This window comes from Schistocerca nitens, chromosome 3 (assembly GCF_023898315.1).
Source record: "Schistocerca nitens isolate TAMUIC-IGC-003100 chromosome 3, iqSchNite1.1, whole genome shotgun sequence".
Classification (NCBI taxonomy): Eukaryota; Metazoa; Arthropoda; class Insecta; order Orthoptera; family Acrididae; genus Schistocerca; species Schistocerca nitens.
The window spans coordinates 369,450,442-369,473,481 of NC_064616.1; the positions used below are offsets into that span (position 1 = coordinate 369,450,442).

The 23,040-nt window shown below is 38.7% G+C and overlaps 1 protein-coding gene across 1 annotated transcript in view; it reads right to left on the reverse strand.

Moving 5' to 3' along the window:
• The window catches only part of LOC126249603 (zinc finger protein 85-like), a 79,059-nt gene that overhangs the window by 15,230 nt on the left and 40,789 nt on the right, over positions 1-23,040 (reverse strand). The window contains exons 4-5 of the mRNA XM_049951266.1: positions 17,431-17,625; positions 889-1,055 (exon numbers count right to left, since the gene is read on the reverse strand). Coding sequence (XP_049807223.1) covers positions 889-1,055; positions 17,431-17,625 — 362 coding nt within the window. The remainder of the gene's footprint in view (positions 1-888; positions 1,056-17,430; positions 17,626-23,040) is intronic.

The window sequence follows — 23,040 nt, forward strand, 5'->3', positions numbered from 1 at the left end:
ACTTCCTGGAAGATTAAAACTGTGTGCCGGACCGAGACTCGAACTCGGGACCTTTGCCTTTCATGGGCAAGTGCTCTACCAACTGAGCTACCCAAGCACGAGTCACGCCCTGTCTTCACAACTTTACTTTTGCCCGCGAAAGGCAAATGTCCTGAGTTCAAGTCTCGGTGCGGCACACAGTTTTAATCTGCCAGGAAGTTTGATGTTTTCCCTGTGTCCCTCACACAAGTGAAGTTCACATATTCACCTGCTTCTTAATGTCACAAAATATCTGTTTTATGTGTTATCCTTTCCATATTTTTTCTGATCAATACCTAAATGGACAGCCAGCAGAGTGGGAGCTTATGTACAGCTTTATTTAAAAAGCAAGGCTCAACCAAAAACTTAATGTTAATAGTTCTGTTACAGTTTTCGGTTCTTCCAAGTGCACTTTTCATTTATCACAAAGATGACCATGAATAGTACAACAAGTTAAAGTATATCTTTGTTTCAAATTAACTGACGAACTGAACATATGAATATTGATTTAAATGCAACTGTCTGAAGAAGCACTTGCCTGGTCTCTTTGCAAGCTTACAATAAAGGACATGGATATGTTAGACTCAACAATGCTCAGAGGACTGAAAGCAAACTGAAGGTAATAAATGTTTAAAAGAAGAAGAAATACTGTTTAGCACAAAGTGACCACATCCTGTAACCAACAGACAAGCATGCAATTGTGAAAGAAGTGCACATGCAGCATTACAGCCCAGTTGAACAGTATGACAAATTCCCTGCAGGTGAAGCTGTAGAAGCATGACAAGCCTTTTATCTAGCTTCGGTACAGACATCCTAGCGCTGGAGGATCTATTTACATGCATGTGGGAGCCTTTAGTACAAATATTATACCTCTGCAAGGCAGCTTGATCTTCTGATCTCAGAAACCCATCTCGTTCTTTATTGAAATTGAAGTGTAGAAGCATTTCCTGGCCAGGACCAGCAGTTGCAAATGCTACAGTTGCTGCCTGCTGATGCTGATGGGCTGTCACTTCACCCTCATCACTGTTTTCTGGTGACTGAAACAAAGTGAAGAAAGTTAATAAACAGGGAACAATCTGAGTGTCAATCTCCAGGAATGTAGCAATGGTGCTACAACGAGGCCCTCTTGAGAACTCTGTTTTGTGCATGCAGACTGCTGCTTGGCGACATTTTGCTGACGGTTTGTAGGTGACGGACTGTATATTTTTCAATTACTCTTTAACGTACACTTTCCACTTGTCTACATTGTTTTACCTGCTTGTTCATGAAAAATTTTAGATTTCATATAATCTGGGCTTATAAAGATTCAGTTTTTACACAACAATACTTTTGTTACAATCACTTTTCCAACAAAATGCCATAAAAATATAAATAAAATTAACTCTTTCTTAACAACTTTAGCATTGCAAGTTACAGGAATTTTAGTGCATGATTCACGATTTCTAATTCTAAGTTTACTGACAAACCCACAATGTAATATGTTTGTGGCATATGATAATCTTGAACTCCAATAGATGATGCCCTCAATTCCCAAGAAGAGTTCAACATTTTGTAGAAGTTTGTACAGCACAATGAATTTTATATGAGGCTCTTGCTCCCAACCCAATCAAATAAGTTGGAGATGCCATATGAGAAAACAAAAAACAGATTCTCACTATCTACAGATATTGTATGATTTTTGCAAAGAGGTTTGGCATCCTCTGTCACATAACAACAATGTGCTGAATTCATTCCACAATTAACTGCAGTAGTTCTGTATATTGAATTTGGAGGAACAACTTATTATATGGCTGGTCATAATGTTCTTGCTAATGAATATTTTCACTGCTCCTCCGGTATGCCCAGTAATTTTTGAAGTGTAAATATTCAAAGTGTTATATTTTTTGTGGCATTACGAAACCTAACATGATATTTCACAATCAGTATTTTTAAAATATGCCTCCTAATAATAATAATAATAATAATAATAATAATAATAATTGGCCAGGTGTGAGTAGGACTTGCACTTCGATGGTTCCATATAAAACTTAACTATGTATATAGACAGTTCAGTCATTCCAGAAATCGAGAATCTCAACAATTTTTGCCTGTTAACATTGATAATGACAAGATATCAATCCCAGGGATCTCAAGGCTTTTGAGAATGTTTTAATTTCAAGTTTAAAGTTGGATACCAAATGACAAAAGTAAATTTTTTTCATGTGATATAATTAAACATTAACAATTTCCTAGTTCTTGTCTTTGCTTTTACTGTGAATACTGGCTTCCTGCAAAGTTTCATGATTCTAGACCAACCGGAAGTACTCTATAGGCTTTAATGAATGAATTTGTGAGTACCAAAGTATATGACATAAATGGCCATCTCTCTCGATTAGATCAACTTAGAAGCTAATATTTATTACACTGCTAAGAGACCATAGACCTTAGGGTGCGACAAATTTCAACTTGTTATATTTACCTGTTCCTGAGAAAAAGGGTTTTCAACAGTCTGACAGACAGATGGAGAACAAAGTGAGCCTATACGGGTTCCACTTTTACTGATTAAGGTAACAGAACCCTAAAAATGAAATGGTATATAAAGCAATATAACTGTATGTAAGTAATATAAATGAGTATAAGAGGTATATGATGGAATACCACATGAAAACTGGAAATGAAGTCCCATGCTTCTTGTCAGAGCATAGGGAACGATGTGGGAGACCCGCTCCGCCGTACTAGGCAAGGTCCGAATGGAGGTGGTTTGCCGTTGCCTTCCTCCAACCGTAATGAGGATGGATGATGATGATGAAGACACAACAACACTCAGTCATCTCGAGGCAGGTGAAACACCTTGTCCCCGCCGGGAATTGAACCCAAGACCCCGTGCTCGGGAAGCGAGAACGCTACTGCGAGACCACAAGCAGCGACACATGCAAACTAGTGAAAAGTAATTCATGAAATAAAGGAATAACTATGCCTGGTTTCATACATACTGTCATTGGGAAAAGATGTTTGCAGATAGTATACATGGTTACATTATTACTCTACCCCTCAACTGTTCAGCTGGAAACAACTGTTGGGGCTTCTGATATGAACTCGCTTCCATAACTCATTCAAGCATTTCTGTATCATGTACCGGTGTGTCCAAGAATAGTTTATTCTTTTGGTTCCTTGATTCCTTAACATTGACTACTACAGGTCACATAATGACCTGGGACAACTGGGAAAAACCAGGGAATTTTTAGCATTCCGGAAATTATTTATTGTTTTAGTTTTCAGTTAAATTTTTAAAATTTTGACTGGTAAGAACTGATACAGTAACAAAGAATTCCACTTTAGTCAGCTACTGCAGAAAAATACAGCAGCAATAACAAATGAGAGGATAACATGAAAATAAAACTTTAGTTGCAAAGAAAATGTGCCATTTACAACAACAAAACACAGTGCACACACAACTGTCTGCCGACAGCAAAATTTAGAATGAAGATTATGTAATACTTCGTAACAACAAACTGCTTTCAATGAGTGTCATGTCACAACTACTTACAGTTCTAACAGGCTGTAGGAAAATATTGCGAATGGTGGTTTGGGAAGCATTACTCCACACAAAATTTCCTTATACACAAGACAAATTATGTTTCGTGTGAGACTGTGTGATGACTTTCTTAAATCATGGAGCATTTGACTCTCTTTTAAAACTTAACACTCTGAGGACTAGCCACTTAGAAAAATTTTGGGACTGGAAAACCAGCCATTATTTAAATTTTTACTGGCACATTTGTGTTTGATATATCTTGAAGGGTAACACATGCTAAACGAGACCAAGCTTCACGATTACTTTTTCATATTTATTTTCGTTCTTTGACAGATTATAGATTATACAAGAATGACGGCAAAAATTATAATTATACTTCAAAAAAAGTTCGAAGTGATTTCTTGAGTAATTTAACACTTAACTGGCTTTTCTATGGAAAAAACTGAAGTGGTCGATGGTACATGTTTTCTGCCAGGTAACACACAAAATGTTCAGTGCATAACAGTGAAATTTATAATCATACTTGTTAGTAATATTCAGCTGCTGCAATTTAAGATGTGCTCTAAGGATCCTGCCTAACCACACCCTTGAAGAGAGAGGGGGAAAAAAAACAGCAACAATTTTTTGATGACCTATGGTATATGTGAAATTTTAGCTTTTCTTCTAACTATACCATATGTATATTAATTTAGACCATTAACTATTCGAATTTGTGAGATTTTGCTACTGGCTGATTACATCACCCATCCTATGTTCGGAATATCTGCTGTCAATTGCTGGTGAGACTACCTGCAATGAGCTATGACTGGTTGGTGAAAATGCATTGTGCAACACAATCTCCATTTCAGAGCTTCGGAAGCTACCATGCTGTATTTGGTGGAATTTGTATCTATACTTTCGTAATATGAAAATATGGGGTGTACATGTTGTCGTGCATCACAGATCTTCCCAAAACATGCTGATTTTTGCTAGGTTTCATTTCCTAAAATGCCAGGAAGTTCTACACAGGTGTATAAAACCTTTACTATTCAAACAGTAGTTTTATAGGTCTGACGGAAAGTACAGTGCCACTTACCACAAAAAAATGTATTTTCACCACCAAAAGTGTATTTTTAACAGGGAAAAGCCTGTGCCCACCCCCCTCCCTGGAGGCGCCTCCATTGCAATATGTCATAAAACTGAGAAAGAGAAAAATAGTGACTAATTTCAATTCCTTTCCACTCATTTTTCAATTAATTTCTATTAGCTTCCATGCCTATGAGCTTCATTTTCAACACACTCAGCTTCAGACACTCTTTCTTCTTTTATACTCAAACTTGTACTCTCATCCTGTCCAGGAAGTCTTCCCTGACCTTGGGTTCTGGGCAAGTCCTTTTCTTTCATCCCTTTTCCTTCCCCTCTCACCCTTCTGCAAACGCTCCAAATGTTTTCAACTGAGGAAAGATTCGACAATCTTGGTGGCCAAGATGGTGTTTGGCGAGCACGAAGATAAGCAGTAGAGACTCTTGCTGTGTGCGGGCAGGCATTATCTTGCTGGAATGTAAGCCCAGGATGGCTTGCCATGAAGGGCAACAAAAGGGGCCATAGAATACTGTTGACATGCCACTGTGCTGTAAGGATGCCAGGGTGCCATGGATAACAACCAAAGGGGTCCTCTTATGGCATGCAATGGTACCCCAGACCATCACTCCTGGCTGTTAGGTCATATGACGAGTGAGCCAGGTTGGTATCGCACCACTGTCCAAGGGAGGGGAGGGGGGGAGGGAGGGAGGGCACGGGGGTCTCCAGACACATCTCCCAGGAATCTGATTGCCTGGAGTCTCTAGAGACGTCCTGGACAACAGTGGAATACCAACCTGACTGTTGCCCACCATATGGCCCGACAACCAGGAGTGATGGTCAGGGGTACCATTGCACAGCAGGACTCTCTTCATTGTCGTCCATGGCACCCTTACAGTACAGTGGCATGTCAACAATATTCTATGCCTCATTTTGTTGCCCTTCATGGCAAGCCACGCTAAACTTACATTTCAGCATGATAATGCCCACTCGCAGACAGCGAGAATTTCTACTGCCTGTCTTCATACTTGTCAAAACCCTTGGCGGCCAAGGTCACCGGATCTCTTCCCGATTGAGAACTTTTGGAGCATTATGGGAAGTGCCTTCCCTGAACATCAGTTCCACTTGCACAGGGTGACTGGTTGAAGACTGTTGTAGCTTTCCAGCTGTCAGTGGATGTTGGAGTACGTACTTCCGTAATTACCATATTTACCCCATGATAAGACGAGGTCTTTTCCAAAATTTGTCATCTGAAAAATATAGAGCTGTTTTATACTTGCAGATTAATCTATTGCTGCTGAGGACACCTTTTTATGTTGTTTAACAGATTAATATAGAGGTTGTCTTAAATTTGCAACTGAAGCTTTGGCTATTGAGGTATGAGGGTATGAGGTATGAGGGAATGATAGATGTGTCAGCTGCTAGTTCTACACAGCCAATGACATTGCGCTGGGCAGACAATATGTTTGACAGCAAGAGATATTGTACCATTCTCACACCGCACAGAAGTAAAAACATTATGTGCTGAGAAAAAAATGGTTGTTTTTTGGTCCCACTGTAACCACAATCTCAGAAATCACAACACATTCAGAAGAAATAGCCAAATATTGGTGATAATGAAGTTATAAGTTTCACCAATTTCCTGTTAGGATGATGACAATGATGGTTAAAAATAATGATACCGAAGGCAATAGCAAACAAAGAGAACGCAGTTACAATAAAAATTACTGTAAACCATTTCTTTTTGTATATTTTACTTCTCCTTGTACTATCAAAAAGTAGACAGTGAATAAATGCCACAAGTTTATGATAGATGCCTTAAATCAATAAAAGTTTGTAGTTTTGATTAGTCAGAATATGTTAAAAAAATAAATTTTTCTCAATGAGCTTCTTAAAAAATGGAAAAGGGGGGGGGGGGAGGAGGATGAGGAGAGAGGGTGTCATCTTATATTCAGTGTTTTCTTATACTCGGGTAAATACAGTATGTGGCTTCCCTTCAACGCAAATAGCCATTACGCAATCCCTGGCACTGTGGCAGTTTTTTAGTGTTGATTATTTCTCCCAAAATTGCAAAGCCTACTCTTGTGAGCTGACACCTTCATTGCTTAAAAAGTGAAGAGAGTGATCAGCAGAGTTAAGATGTCCACTGGCTCTCCAATAAAGTAAAATAAATTTGTATGGAATGATTGGCTAGGAGTTCCACATTCCCACATCACTGAGAAGTGAAGGCTAGTGTAAGGCCAGACTGAAAAACTTTAGCACTAGACCACCAAGCCCGACTGCCCTTCCAATGATCTTCACTTGCGCTAAGTGCATCAATAGCTAAACTTCAAATTTCATACTTAATAGTAGTTTCCTTTCCAATATCAGACCATTCAACAGTCCTCTCACATATATTTTAATTTAGCAAGAACACATTGATGTCACTAACATAGTTCTTCCATATCCTTGCACTATTAATGAATAAAGGTGAGTTGCTACACACAACAATCACGGAACAACAGAAAAAAACAGTCACAAGTAAATGATGAAAGGCTTAATAATATTATGAATAAAACTGTGTTCTGGACAAAAGAAAACTATTTCAATGACAATCAATGAAGATATTAGCTAGGTTTAGTTTAGAGGTCTCATAAGAAAAGACTGTTTTGTTATTTAGGATAAAGAGGAAAATGCAACTCTTGACGTAATAATTACACAGAGAGACCTTTGCATTCTTTACCGTATGCTCTTCCATTTATTTTCTTGAAAACATAGTAAATATGTACAATGGTTTTATATCAGATAAAGAAGTTGACCTTTTTTTCAAACTAATATGATGGTAAAAATTTGTGTGTGCCCCTTTTGCTCATCACACGGTAAAGGAAACACGATGCTTCATACTACAGGTTGTTCCATATGACAAATGTGTCATGTTGATACAAAAAAGCACCATATGGTTTTCATTACTGACTTCAGTGTTGCCACCAGCGAACATCAATATGGATGCAGATAAGCTGCAGGGGTCTCATGACAGAGCAGTGCGGCAAGTTATCACAAGCAGTATGCATGGAGCATAGTAAGGGCAGAACTGCTGACTCACTTGTTTACTTACCTGCGGCAAAAGGGCAGGCTCATCAGTTATTGTGCTAACATCGACCATTTTGCATTCTGCCTTCGCACTTTGCCATGTTCTTTGTTCTGCGTGCTACGTGTTCAGTCATTCACACTGTTCGCATTTTGTACTTTTCTCCATGTCTGTCTCTACACGATGTCTGGACTATCTGCTACCCACAGACTGACCCACTTGTAGAGTTTGCTTTCCTCTCCTAGGGTCCAGCTCCATGGCTTCTGGAGTCAAGCCACTGCTGGAGAGAGAAGTTACATTTCTGCCATCTGGATGGCTTTGTGGCAATGTGACACTGAGTAGATAAAAATATATGACATCTGTACAACTTTTAGTTCTTGTGTAATAAGTAATTGAAAGTGTTCCTGGACTTTATGTACACCCTCTATTATATGCGTGGTGCACAGCTGCCAGTGCCCCACGGAGTTAGCCAGACATGTTTGTCTTTCCCTGAGCCACTTTATGTTGATGACATTGATGATTAAAGTGCAGTGACATCACAGTACTGCATACCTTTCCTCACATGGAGGTCAGCGAATACAAATACGTTGAAGCATTTTGACAACTGAAAATAATTTTTTTGAGTTCTCCGGTTGGCCGTGCCGTCTAATGCACGGCTTTCCAAGCGGGAAGGAGCACCGGAACCCGGCACGAATCCGCCTGGCGGATTTGTGTCGAGGTCTGGTGAGCTGGCCAGTTTGTGGATAGTTTTTAGGTGGTTTTCCATCTGCCTTGGCAAATGTGGGCTGGTTCCCCATATTCCGCCTCAGCTACACTATGTCAGTGATTGCTGCGCAAACAAGTTCTCCACATACGCGTACACCACCATTACTCTACCACGCAAACGTAGGGGTTACACTCGTCTGGTGTGAGACATTCCCTGGGGAGTCCACAGGGGGCGGAACCGCACAATAACCCTGGGTTCGGTGTGGGGCGGTGGAGGGGTGAAGTGGATAGTCGTCGTGGGGTTGCGGACCACTGGGGCTGTGGCGGGGATGGAGTCTCTCCGTCGTTTCTAGGTCCCCGGGTAACATAACATAACATAACATAACATAAGGTCATTCTTCCGCATCTGTTTCTGCTCAATGAGTGTCAGCGGTCGGTGCTCCAATTGTTATTTGGTGCATATCAGACAGGATTGCTTGCATGTAGGTGCCGTAAAGTAGGTCATTTGGCATCAGTTTGTGGCAGCTGACAAGCTGCAGGATGGTTGTTGGAGGCTCCAGTGCTTTCCCTAGATTCGTAGAGGTCATTTCTGATGCCCCACAAGAACTGCCCTAAGTGTATTCTGCTAATGTCAGTTGTGGATGGGTGACTGATTGAATTTCAGGTAGACACAGGGGCAATGATTGGTCTAATTAACTTAATACATGTATAGGCTCTTGGTCTGCCTTGTGTTACAATGGCTGCTATGTCAAGTTGTTTCTTATAGCAAACAGTAAATTCCAAAGTGGAGGCAATTATAAGAATGTGAGATGGCAACTTACACTGTTAGTGGTTAATTCACTGTTGGTGCAGAATATTTTTGGGTTAGATGCCTTTTCTGTTTTTGAATTACAAATCATTGACAGACTCCATTTGGTGCCCCAATTGGCCACCTGTCAAGATATGGGCTCTTTACAATGGTCATAAAACCAGCTTTTTGAGAATACTTTTCATCTAGCAAAAAATTTCAAGGCCCTTATCCCCTTTAAGTTGTCAGCAGTACCTAAATTTTGTCACTCCCACCCCATTCCCTTCACCGTGTGTGAGAAGTTCAAGATCGAGTTGCATTATAGGCAGGAACTCGAGAGTTATCACCCCTATTTCATCTAGTCAGTGAGCCACCCTTTTGGTGGTGATCCAGAAGCCAAATGGTGCCATGTGCCTTTGCAACAATTTTAAATAGTCAACCCACAATTTATCAATTATTCATATCCCATTTTGTGTCTGAAGGAACTATTAGCAAATGCTGATATGGAGCCAGTATTTTTCCCACATCGACATGCACAACATACCTGCAGTTACTCTTGGATGTTGCTTCTCAGCATTTCTTTGTGCTCTAAACCCCTCTTGGGCTTTATCAGTTTAATCGCTTGCCATCTGGAATTTTGTCTGTCCCAGGAATGTATCAAAAATATTTTCAGCATTTGATTAAGAACATTCTCTGTTGTGTCAACTACCTTGATGACATCTGGGTCATGGGATCAATACGAGAGGAGCATTTCCGAAATCTGCAGGTGGTTTTCCATTGCATCCTGAAGAATTACCTTCATTGCAAATTGCACATATGTAATTCTTTTTCCCCAAAGGTGCATTTTTTGGGACATGTGATTGGCAAAGGTGGCCTCATTCTACGGGCGAGCACGTGAAGGCCACCATCACACTGCCAGCTCCCAAGAACCTGAAGGAGCTTCAGTCCTTTTTGGGCAAAATTTCCTATTATGTTAAGTTCATTCCCAACCTCTTAGCTGGCTTCCCCAGAAGGTCATCAAATTCACATGGCTGTGGACTGTCAACAGGCTTTTCAGTCCTTCAAGCAGTGCTTGTGATCGACTCCCTGTCCAGTTTCTTTTATACGAGGTAAACTATGAACTCTGTGTTCCAGTATGGCATAGGTGTGGTCTAGTCAAATTGGAACCCAGAGGGCACCGAACAGCCCATCACTTAGGGATCAAAGACACTTTCAACGACACATCATAACTATTCAAAAGTGGAAAAGAGGGCACTGGCTATCATTTATGGCATTAAAAAGTATAATTGTTTTTCTGCATGGAGCGCAGTTCCTACTCATCATTGACTACAAGCCACTGATTGCGTTATTTGGCACTCCTTATAAGCCACCAGATATGATTGCCTACCAACTGCATAGGTTGGCACTCCTTCTCAGTACTTATTGCCATGACATTTGTTACTGGTCCACCACGATCAAGCTAATGCAGGTGCACTACCGCGGTGACCAGTGGGACCCAATCTGGAGTTCTATTGAAAGGAGGCTGTCATTTTCGCGTTGGACGATACCTTGCAGCAGACACTGCTGGATTTTCCTTTGACGGTGCAGGAGGCCATGGCTGCCACGGACGCCAACCCACATTTCTGGAATGTCGTTTCAGCAGTCCAGACAAGGTGGCCTCGCTGTGCACCTTGAGGAGCGGGTTCAGTGTGGCATACGTTTTTCCTGCTATATGGCCAACTCAATATTGTTGAGAGAGAGGCCAAGTTGTCAAGTGGTTGTCCTCCTGGTGTTGTGTCCTTGCATACTCCAGCTACTGCATGTGTTGCAATGTGGTATACCTTGAATAAAGATTTTGGCACTACACCACATCTACTGGGACACACCAACTTTGTAGGACCTTTTTTGGGAAGCACGTTGTTGTTGTTGTTGGTAGCGGATGGGCTGCCCAAAATCAAGTGTTTTGCCAAATTGCCTTCTGTGACATTGACAGCAACTATTTGTGTGTTGTCACTCACTTTTCCTATTGAGGGTTCCCCCTGTACCCTCGTAACTAATAACAGTCAGCGACCTGTATCCCAGTTGCTGAATTTCACCCAACTTCTAACTCAGCGGTGGGGCATTTTGTGTGCACATTCAAGATCCAACTGAAGAAGTCTGTACTGCCTTGTAGCGCGGCGATACACTGTCTAGTTTTCAACTGGGTGTCACCAGTTAATGGGTGCAGTTTGCTGCAATGTTGATACAGGTGCCAGCCATGGGGCTTTTTTCATTTGTTGCACCACAAGCTGAGTGCCCCAGACTATCACAAACTGCTGCATTAACGTCAGAGGACTGCCATTTGGGCCTAGTCTTTTGGCTGGCAGCCAACTCTGATGGGCCACAAACGTCAGCATTTGTTAGCTGTGAATGTTGGTTAGGAGCAGTTGATCTGTCATTCTGATAGTTGTGTTTGGGATCTGTTTGATACACGAGACCATTGTCTCCATGCCAGCTGACACATAACTGCAGAATTCATGTTCTTTTGTCCAAATTAGCAAATGAGCTAGTGTATTCTGTTGAGTGCCTTAGGAGGGAACATCAGCTGTCTACCATTTTCTTATTTTTTAACTTAAACATGTTTTTGAAATCAATGGCAGGGATCGATACAGTTTTTTTTCCTTCCTTTTTTTTCCCCCGGGCAAATCAGTTGAGACTGAGTGCTTCAGTTGCTCTCTGGAATGTAGACCAGGACATCCTTAAGCCCATCAAACAGTTCAAGTTACAGATTTAATTGAAGGAATATTTACTACAAAAAAGTATACATGGTAGTAAAACTTAAAAAAATATGTTGAGGCATACCACTAGGAAACATTTCAGTACTGCTTGTTATGCCATATAAAGCATACACCGACATTTTCCAGTTTCAGCACGCTTACAAATAAACAGAACATTCATTAATCATCAGGTACCCAAGTTGTATGTACACAAATGAAATGATTCACAGATAAAAGATGATGATGATGATGATGATGATGATGATAATAATAATAATAATAATAATAATAATAATAATAATAATAATAATAATGGATGCCAAACAACATAAATACGCCTAATCAGCTAAATTTGTGCGGAAAGTCATGTCACAGAACTTATTAGAGTATGTTCACACTAACAAAAGTATAAGTCACCAATCATCACGAGACAGGGACGGTACAGATGCATAGTGCGTAGGATACTGCTTCTCATTAAAGCGTGTCAACAGTAAGAAATTATATTAGAAAGGCCCATATCTGTGCACTGTTTTAACAAAATATTTCTTCAGTATCACCCTCTGTCAGATCATGAATGAAGCGTGTATCTATGTAATCTTCAGTTTAGAATATGGCACTGGATAGGCTACACTGGACCTGTCACACAACCATTTTACAGATTCGGACATGGGATGGTTGCAACACAAGAGTGCACACACCTCACTAGGTAGATTCCAAACCTTGACACAGCAGTACTAAAAGTCACACTAAGAAGCATAACATTATTCTTCAACATGATAGTGCCAGCTGTTACACTGCACATCAAAAATTCATTATTTGACTGAGAAAAACACCAAATTAATGCTTCACCGCTCATATTCACCTGATTTTTGAGTTTACAACTTCGTCGAATCTTCCATGATTGAAACTTATTGTACATGTTACAATCAATAATTTTTGTTTTAGTGACCCATATCCATGGTTTGTTCATATGATAAACATTTTTCACATAAGGAATTTTGTTTCACCTTTGATCACTTTTCAAAATTCAAAATGATAATGATACACAGGCAAGTGCTAGTTTGGCTAACAGTAGTATATAATCTTTTGCTCCTCAGCTGATGTATATACTACAATGTTACCTTCCATACTATTGAATAATCTTCCAAATGAAAAAAGAACGCAATGGCAGTTCTTAAACAACAAACATTATCTTTTTTTAAGAAAAATCTGATAGCAATGAAGAAATACATGTAACTGTGTCATCATGCCGAGTGTATCACTCACTGCCTAGCACCTTCTTTTGTCAGTCTCTCGGTTACAATGTCACTGGATGTCAGTATAAAGGAACATGCACTTAGCACACTACTCTCCTGATCATTAATGTACACATTTCCCAAACCAGAGCCACTATTTCCCCATCAAAGGCATTCTCAACTGCTCTCACTAAGCAGAGCCCACACTATTCCAGCCCCACTATCAAAAACTAATCCTTTGTACAAGTGTCACATTTTAAGATTTTTACAAAAAATTGTTAGGAGACACTTTTATGATGTGACTTTATTATTGTTCTAAAATTTGGTATTTATTACTGTTAACATAACGAACCTGAGAAACTGGCCAAGAAATTCATTTACAGTGAGTGTTTAAAGAAACAGGGCCATCAAAAAATGCAAATTGTACATGGATTTGTTTTTGTGATTTTTTGTAAGGATATAACCCAACAACAATGCATCAAATAGCTTTCTTCAACATTAGGCATCAATCACTTTCAGAAAAGACTGTTTACAATTTGTTTGCAGAATTCTGTCACAGCCACAATTCCATTATTAACATATCTTGGGGACTGTTCATAAAAAATGGCACACAATACTGTGCATAATGTGATTAAAGAGGACAAGCATATAACGTACTGCTAGATAAAAGCATACTGAATGCTGCATTAGCTGTGAAAATTGTGTGTTCTCAATGAATTCCGCACAATTTGACTGGAGCTCAAAAACAAGCTTGTATCAATTGGAGTGAGGGGATGTTAGAAAAATTCAGCTTAAGTAATGTGTAATCAAGAAGCGTCACCATAATGGGAGGCAAAATTTGGATAAATTCGTGTGATCTAGAAACTAAGGTGCACTCAACTGTTTGGGTGTTCCAATGTGAACCAAAACCAACAAAAGTGGTTACTTACAAAACACTTCCAAGAAAATCATTGCTTGTTTATTTTATTATGCTGGACACCCTTTAGAGAACTAAAGAACAGTTAATGCCAATGGCATACAACAATTTGTTTACCAGAACTTGTTGACAAAATCGGGAAAACAATGGTGAAAAGTCACACTGGTCTTCACCGTGATAATGCCAGGTATTACTCAGCACTCAAAAATTATCTGACGAAGAATACCATTGAATTAAAGTTTCATTGTCCACATTCATCTATTTATCACTTAGCAACTTGTCATCATCCACTAGGTCACAATGTGGCTGAAAGTGTGTATTGGGTAATCATGACAGATGACCACTGAAGACAATTGTGACAAAAAATAAAGAGAACAGCTGCAAAATTCCCCGCAGAACTGAATGTCACACTCCTGAACACTGTTAGCATCAAAACAACATGTGGGGAACTCCAGAAGGAGGGAACTGCAGGGTGAGCTGGAATTTCAAAACTACTCATCAGTGATGCAAATACCCTCAAACAGGAAAATGTGGTGGTGAGACCATAAAAACTTTGACTATGGAGCAATGGAAGAATGCCATTTGGTCTGATGAGCCTTGTTTCAAACTTCTGGGTGAGTTTACATCCCAAGAGTTAAACTTTTTTTTTGGGAGGGGAGGGGGGGGGGGGGGGGGCGCAACAGGTTGGTGGTGATTTGAGAGGCATATCATAGTATTCCATGTTCATTCTCCAATGGTTATGCTGCATTATAAGGTGACAGGGGCCTTCTTCAGACAGCTCGCATTTTCCAGGACTGGTTTTATGAGCACTGGAATGAACTGCTGCATCTCTCCTGGCCACCATTGTCACCATATCTTGCTGTTTTTGAGCCTTGGTGGTTTACTTTGGAGAGAGGGGTGCCTGATCACTATCTACATCCATAACTGTTACCCCAACTTTCCAGTATTTTACAGAAAGAATGTTACAAGAGTCCCTCGAAAACCATGCAGGACCTGTGTTTATCCATTCTGAGACGACTGGAAGCTGTTTTAAATACCAACATTTATATATAATGCTCTGCTTAAAAACTGACAATTCTGTGAAACACAGGAGGAAATAACATTAAATTATATCAACTTAGAAACTTTTGTTGTATTTTAATGGGATTGCAATAAATGTTCTTATACATATACAGATTCTGTATACATACATTTATGCTGCTTTTTAAGTAAAGGTAACATTCAAAGAAGAAAATCTTGTCCTTAAAAAACGATACTTGATTATGAACCCTGGTCAATATTTTATTTGGTGATGAGAAATTAATGATTTATCAAGTGAGTTGCAAATGAGAAATTCAGTCAGTGTACACATTAGAATACTGAAGAAAATTGTTATCAGCTTTTATTAGCTTTAGAACACGATGAGGACATTCAGATAAAAAAAAAAAAAATCCAGTACGAAATTTCTAACAAATGAAATATATCATATTAAACTGACTGTAACTGCTGTCATGAGAATAAATTACAGCAAAAAGACCTGTTGTGGAGACGTCACTACATCGAGGGACAAGCAAAATATCGATAATCAGACTGAATAGTGATTTCAATCTTTTATTTATGTATTAGTTGCTGTTTGTATGTATGACCTGCACCCCAGAAGACATTGCTGTGCAGATTTCAGTGTTGCTCAAGCACAGCACCACAGAAAGTTGGAGGTGGGACAGTGAACCAGCTTGGCTTAGAACTATGAGTGCAGGGAGTGGAGTGTTGAGCAGCCAGAAATTTTGTTGTGCAGCCAATCGTGGGAATGTATACTACATACATTGTCTTTTCATGAACATCTAACATGTTTAAACTGCAGTTTGGCTGAATCCATTTGCAACTGGAAATAAACTGACATTAAAATTGGCCGAATACTCAACAACAGCATACATGTCTGCAGGAGACACTAAAAGTGTAGATGGGGGCCAGAGGCATATTTGCACATTTTGTACAGCAACACGGTCAACGCTCACTGTGAGATATGATGGGAATGATTACGGGTGTGTCAGCAGATGGTTCTACAGAGCCAATGAGAGAACAGTGGGCAGATGATATGTTTGGAAGCAAGAGACATTGTAACATTCTCACGTCACTATGGAAGTGAAATCAGATGTGTTAAAAAAAATAAAAAGGACAGCTCTGTCTCAGGTCCGACAGTAACCATTACCTATGAAAAATGACAGTGAAGACAGAAATTAATGTAACCAATTTCTTTTTGTTTATTTTATTTTTCCTTGTATTATCAAAACATAGACAATTAATAAATGGTATACATTTAGAATACGTGTAATGTTAACTTCCTGGGAAGATTCCTTACATCAACAGAAGTTTGTAATCTTGATTAGTCAGAATATGTTAAAAAATAAATCAAACAGGAAAATGAAACAGCAATGAATGATAAAAGTAAGTAAAAACTATAAACAAATGGACCAAATCTTATGTCTGAGGAAGGTAGTTAAGTACGAAAAACAGCCAATGAGGCAATGAAGTAGTCATATTTCTTGTGGGGAATTCGTTCTCGCTACTATTTGAATTATTTTTCACACAACTTTACCTCTTTTCTGGACAAATAAGCACAGCACACAATTCTATAAATTCTGTAGACTATAGTGTATTGCAACTCAATGAGAAGATTAAAGCAAATATTACTACTACTTGCCAATGAAAAGAATTTTTATGATCACATTTGGTTTCAAGCAGTTTTTGTCACTGGCTAGTAATCATTTAATGTCACGATATACACATAATGTCGGTCAATTACATCATCTCACATTTATCAACTTTGTACTTACTCTTTTCAAAAAAATCAGGTTAAGGCGAAAGCGGTTTTCAGCAAATATCAAATCTTTGCCCACAGACCGCACCAAATCTGTTCATTAACACTGTATGTAAAAGACTGTTATATGAATATATGCAATTAATTAACAGATCACTTTTCACAAAATCTTTAACAAAAATACTTTTTCTCAGAGCTCTACTGGTAATCAGTCTTTTTCAAAACACTTGTCTGTTGCTCAATGCTCGCTCTATTCAGTAAGCAGTTATCTACCCTCACATAGCCATACTTTCAGTATACCATGGTGAATTGGTGATGATTGATTGGCTGTAACTGTACATGATTTAGCTATGATAATTTTTACCCTTATAGAGATATTAAGATTCTAGCTATGATTTACTTTCATTATCAAAACTTTGCTTAGGCTTTTGTTTTGAATTAACTGCTGATGAAAAGATAGCTCTCAAAACAAAATTCCTCATTGGTTGCATTATTTTGCAGCAGATGTAAAAAACATCTTCAAAAGCATATACGGAATAGCCCAATAAAATGCAGGAAGTTAGTAAAATTGTAAATGCAGTGTTATTTATTAGATACCTTGTTGTTGAAGTCTGTTTCGCTGCATTGAGTACTGCCATCTTCGACTTTTGAAACTTGTTGAGAAACACCTACTTCTGAATTAGGCGCAGGATTCTCATTATTTCGAGGACTGTTTGTGCATGTTTCATATGAGTAACGAGCTTCAGTTGCTGCAGCTTCCACAACAGTTGCCACTGGATTACCTGGCTGCATCTGTTAACAGAATGTCCAATTTCATTCAGTACACCATTCATACGCTTATAAGGTTCATATACACAAATCAAGAACACATTAAATAAAGAATTTCATTGTAAAAATAACAACCTTGTGAAGATATGATGCAGACAGCTTGTTGTTAAACAATTATCAACTCCCAAAACAATTTAAGATATAAAAGTGTGTTCATAGGCTTTGTTGTTTTTCCTTTATTTAATCTTAGAGGGTACCTCCTAAACAACAATTTCACAATCTAACAACTGACCTACGGAAAATTCCCTCTGGAACTAGCATTAGAGAACAGGCAGATGGGCATGAACACTTCGACGAATCACCAAGAAGCAGAAAAACCTGTGTGGAAAGAAAAGATGGAATCAATCCACCAATTCTTATTTAGATGTTAGAAGAAAGTTACTTCCCAAAATCTAATGAATCTGCTATCACATACAGGATGGGTAGCATCTGTTACCATCTCAGCATATTTCACAGTACACTGATAGCAAAAATGCCTACAAATTCTATAGTGAACACTTTTGCAGTTCATATTTCTCTGGACAAGTATTCAGCAGGATCCACTTTTAGGTAGCCTACTGGAATGACATTCCAGAAAATGCCAATCAGTAACCACTAAAATGAAAATAACACTGAGCAACAATGAAAATAGCCCATTCCTATCAATTCTAATGTGCTGATAGTGAATATCACAACGCCAATTCAAAATTAGCTCTAGTTTTCATTTTACACTGTTTTATTACGGTGAGATAATTATATACAGATTTTTATGTTAAGTTTAAAATCAAATATTACAATGGTTTGTGAAAGTCATAATAACTAGTAACAATGGATTATATTATTGTCCCTGGTCTTACTTGTGTGCAACATTTTGTAGGCTCACAGATTCGAGAGCTTTTTAGAGACCATACTTTTGATGGAATCGTACAAGGTGATGAGAAGCATGCCTGGGAATGTTTTAAGACAGCCTGTTTACAGTCCTTAGGGAACAAACAAGCAATCAATTACAAGGAGATTGTAGATAACATGTTGTCATCTTACGAAAAACTTGGTAGCAGCATGTCATTGAAAATGCCTTTCTTACATAGTCATCCTGACTTCTTCTCCAAAGATTGTGGTGCAGTAAGTGATGAACATGGGGTGTGATTTCATCACGATATTGCCACATTTGACAAGAGGTATGCCGGAAAGTGGAGCACTACTACTACTACTACTACTACTACTACTGCTGCTGCTGCTGCTGCTGGACTGTCATAAGGGAAGTTCCCGAGTATGTGGATAAACGTCAAGCCAAGCGAAAACGGTCATCATCTGAATTTATCTCTGAATAAAATATGCAATTGAATGTACTGTAAATATGGACATTTAACATTTGTTGGTTGGTTGGTTGTTTGGGGAAGGAGACCAGACAGCGTGGTCATTGGTCTCATCAGATTAGGGAAGGATGGGGAAGGAAGTCGGCCATGCCCTTTCACAGGAACCATCCCGGCATTTGCCTGGAGTGATTTAGGGAAATCACGGAAAACCTAAATCAGGATGGCCGGACGCGGGATTGAACCGTCGTCCTCCCGAATGCGAGTCCAGTGTCTAACCACTGCGCCACCTCACTCGGTAAACATTTGTAATCCTTTATCTATATTTGTGACCAGTTAATTTATACGTTTTCTTTTGTGCTTTATATAGTTCTGGTACAAAGTAGACTTACAAAGTATTTTCATTCATGTAACATTACCTTCATTTTTTCTTAATATTTTACTTTTATACTACCAGAATGTCACTGAAATTTATCAATGCATAACACTTAACATAAGTCAAGTAATTTTTCACTTAAAATTTGTTACGCCGAATCTTGAAACATGAATGCATATTTAGAGAATGAGTTATTTATACAAAAATGCAGATTACTAAAGAAAAAAAAAAGAGAGACTAGAGCTAAATATTTATGAATCATTTTATACTGAAATAAACATAACTAACTTAAAACCATGCAATTTACACACTTTCACTTCAAATTTGTTGTTCAGTGTAATTATGATCATTTACTAATTTTACATCCTAGTACAGGATTAACATTTCAAGAGACTTATCACTGCTCAACTGCAGCTGGAAATAAAATACCACCACTCAAAAATTTCTCATTTAAGTATTTAATTTATTAATTAAGAAAAATGAATTCAGATCTGCCATGTAGAAACAGTTCTGCTTCAGATTTTACGTACATTGAGGTGACAAAAGTAATGGGATACCACCTAATATCACACCTAATATCATGTCAGACCTCCTTTTGCCCAGCATAATGCAGTAACTCGGTGTGGTAAGGACTCAACAAGTCATTGGAAGCCCCTGCAGAAATATTGAGCCATGCTGCTTCTATAGCCGTCTATGACTGCAGAAGTGTTGCTGGTGCAGGATTTTGTGCATGAACTGACCTCTTGATTATGTCCCATAAAAGTTCAAAGGGATCGATGTCGGGCAATCAGGGTGGCCAAATCAGTTGCTCAAATTGTCAAGCTTGGTCTCCAAACCCATCATGGACAACTGTAGTCCAGTCACATGGCACATTGTCATCCATAAACTTCCAGCATTGTTTAGGAACATGAAGTCCAAGAATGGCTGCAAATAGTCTCCAAGTAGCTGACCATAACCATTTCCAGCCAATGATCGATTCAGTTGGACCAGAGACCCCAGTCCATTCTATGCAAACACAGTCCACACCATTGTGGAACCCCCACCAATTTGCACAGTGTCTTGTTGACAACTTGGGCTCATGGCTTCTTGGGATCTGTGACACACTCAAACCCTACCATCAGCTCTTACCAACTGAAATTGGGACTCATCTGACCAGGCCACAGTTTTCCAGTTATCTAGGGTCAAACCGATATGGTCATGACTTCAAAAAAGTGACTGGAGGCAATTTTGTACTGTTAGCAAAGGCACTCATGTTGGTCATCTGCTGCCATATTCTATTAATGCCAAATCTTACAGCACTGTCCTAGTGGTAGTGTTCCTCAAATGTCCCACACTGATTTATTCATGCACTGTTGTTTATCTATTAACACTGACAACTCCACACACACACACACACACACACACACACACACACTGCTGCTCTCCGTTGTTAAGTGAAGGCCGTCAGCCACTGGATTGTCCATAGTGAGAGGTAATGCCTGAAATTTGGCATTCTCAGCATATTCTTGACACTGTGGATCTCAGAATATTGAATTTTCTAACGATTTCTGAAATGGAATGTCCATGCATCTAGCTCGAACTACCACTCCGCATTCAAAGTCTGCTAAATCCCACTTTGCGACCATAATCACATCGAAAACCTTTTCACATGAGTCACCAGAGTGCAAATGACAGCTCTGCCAATGCACTGCCCTTTTATACCTTGTGTATGAGATACTACTGCCATCTGTATATGTGCATATCACTATCCGATGACTTTTGTCATCTCAGTGTAATGTAAAAATGGAAACAATACCACAAATTATGAATTTGCGCTAAAGATATTCTAAAGGTTTTAGAGTGAGAGTAAGACATTTAAAGGTGTAGTAAAGTATCCTACAAAATTTGTCCAGTAATACAGCAGAAATTCTCAAATTAACAAGTTGTAATTTGAGAGAGAGAACTACTTTGAGCACCATTAAAAGTTCAATGAGTTAGCAGATACGAGTGTTTCCAACTAGCAAATCAACAGTTATTATGTGAAGTAAAAATACAGAAGAAGTAGTAAGTTACTACAAAAGCTGCCATTTGAATTGTGCCATGTAGATTAGTATGATATTTTACTTTAGCACACTGTATGAGCATCTTGCTATAGCTGAACTCGAGAGATAACAGTGGAACACTCAAAACCTTGCAGATTATCACCATTTGGTGCAATGATTGGCTGCTAACATTCCAAAAATCAAATGCAGTAATACATTTAGGATTCACTTGGAAAATACTTAGAAAAATTCAATCTCATGTGGAGAGCACTGCTTAAAATATTCGCATTGTCACATATTGTTAACACTTTGTTTATCTGACAATAAAATGTCACCGATATACTCAGAAGACTTCAGAGGCGGATGCTAAATCAAAGATGTTGTGGTTCAGAAGAAGATTTGCTCTTAACTTTTTGTTACCACACCACCTGAGAAAACACAAAGAACAATTCAATTTTCTAAATACACATTACCAAGGCAGCAAAATTAAAGAAATTCAGGCTCATATGGAGAAACCTGTGCAGCTGTTATTTCTGAACATCTATTGAATATGGAATAAAACTAGTGGCTAGTAATACTTGTACATTATCTGCCCTTTGTAACACTTCCTAAAGTTGCTCCCGGAGGACAAGTGTATCTTAAGACAGACAAACATTGAAATTAGGTCAACAGCACAACTAACACAATGCACCATGCAGTAAAGCCTGTATGTATGCAAGATTTATGTATCTGATATGATTTTATTTGAAACATCTTTGTTCTTGCAGTATTTACTTTGTTAGTACTAGCGCAACTGCTTACAGTACATTTAAAATTTTGGCTATTCATTTTATTATTGATATCATTACAAAGTAAACAAACATCAGTCTATGAAGTAGTACCACAGAAACTTTCCAAAGGAAAACAATTTTAAACCCAAGTATTAGATGGAAAAATTACATCATCAATCCTGCCCAATGTAGATTTTGTTATCAATATTGATTTTATGGAAAAAGGGTGACCAATAAATTTGACTTCTTACAGACACACACTTTAAGTTTTCAAATGGTACTCATGGAGATTTCAAAGTCACACATTTTTGCAACAAGACTATGTTAGAGCACACACTTAAAGTGCAGGCAAAAATGAGTGAAGGAAGTTGTATCTCTGTACAGTACTATATTCACCATGCACATCAGACTTGTCACCCTCCAATTTCAATCTCTTTCCTAAATTAAATGAAGTTTCACACCATATAAACTTCAATGTTGTTCATGTAAGGGCATTTGGAAGTTTGTGACTGGCAGAGTTTAAAACACCTTATACTCAATAGCTGCAATACAACAGCTCAGCAATAAACTCCAATATCATCTTGACTACAGTCTTAGAAGGGACTAGCCATCAGTTGGAGGTGTGCATGGAGAGATGAAAGACTATATCAGCAATGGCGTACTGTTGATGGAGAAATGGACTAGACTGACGAGTTGCTCAACTGCTTCAAAAAAACAGTTCCTACAGTGTCAAAAAAGGACAGTGGTATGCACAAGAATGGATACTAACACTTAAGTATAAATTTTGAATAGTATACAGCAATAACAAGGATAAGAACTGAGAAAACGCATACAACACAGGCATGTTATTTAAGCTGCCTTACTGACCTTGGGCTATGACTCTCTTCAGAACACTCCCTTCATATTCTGCAATAACTGGA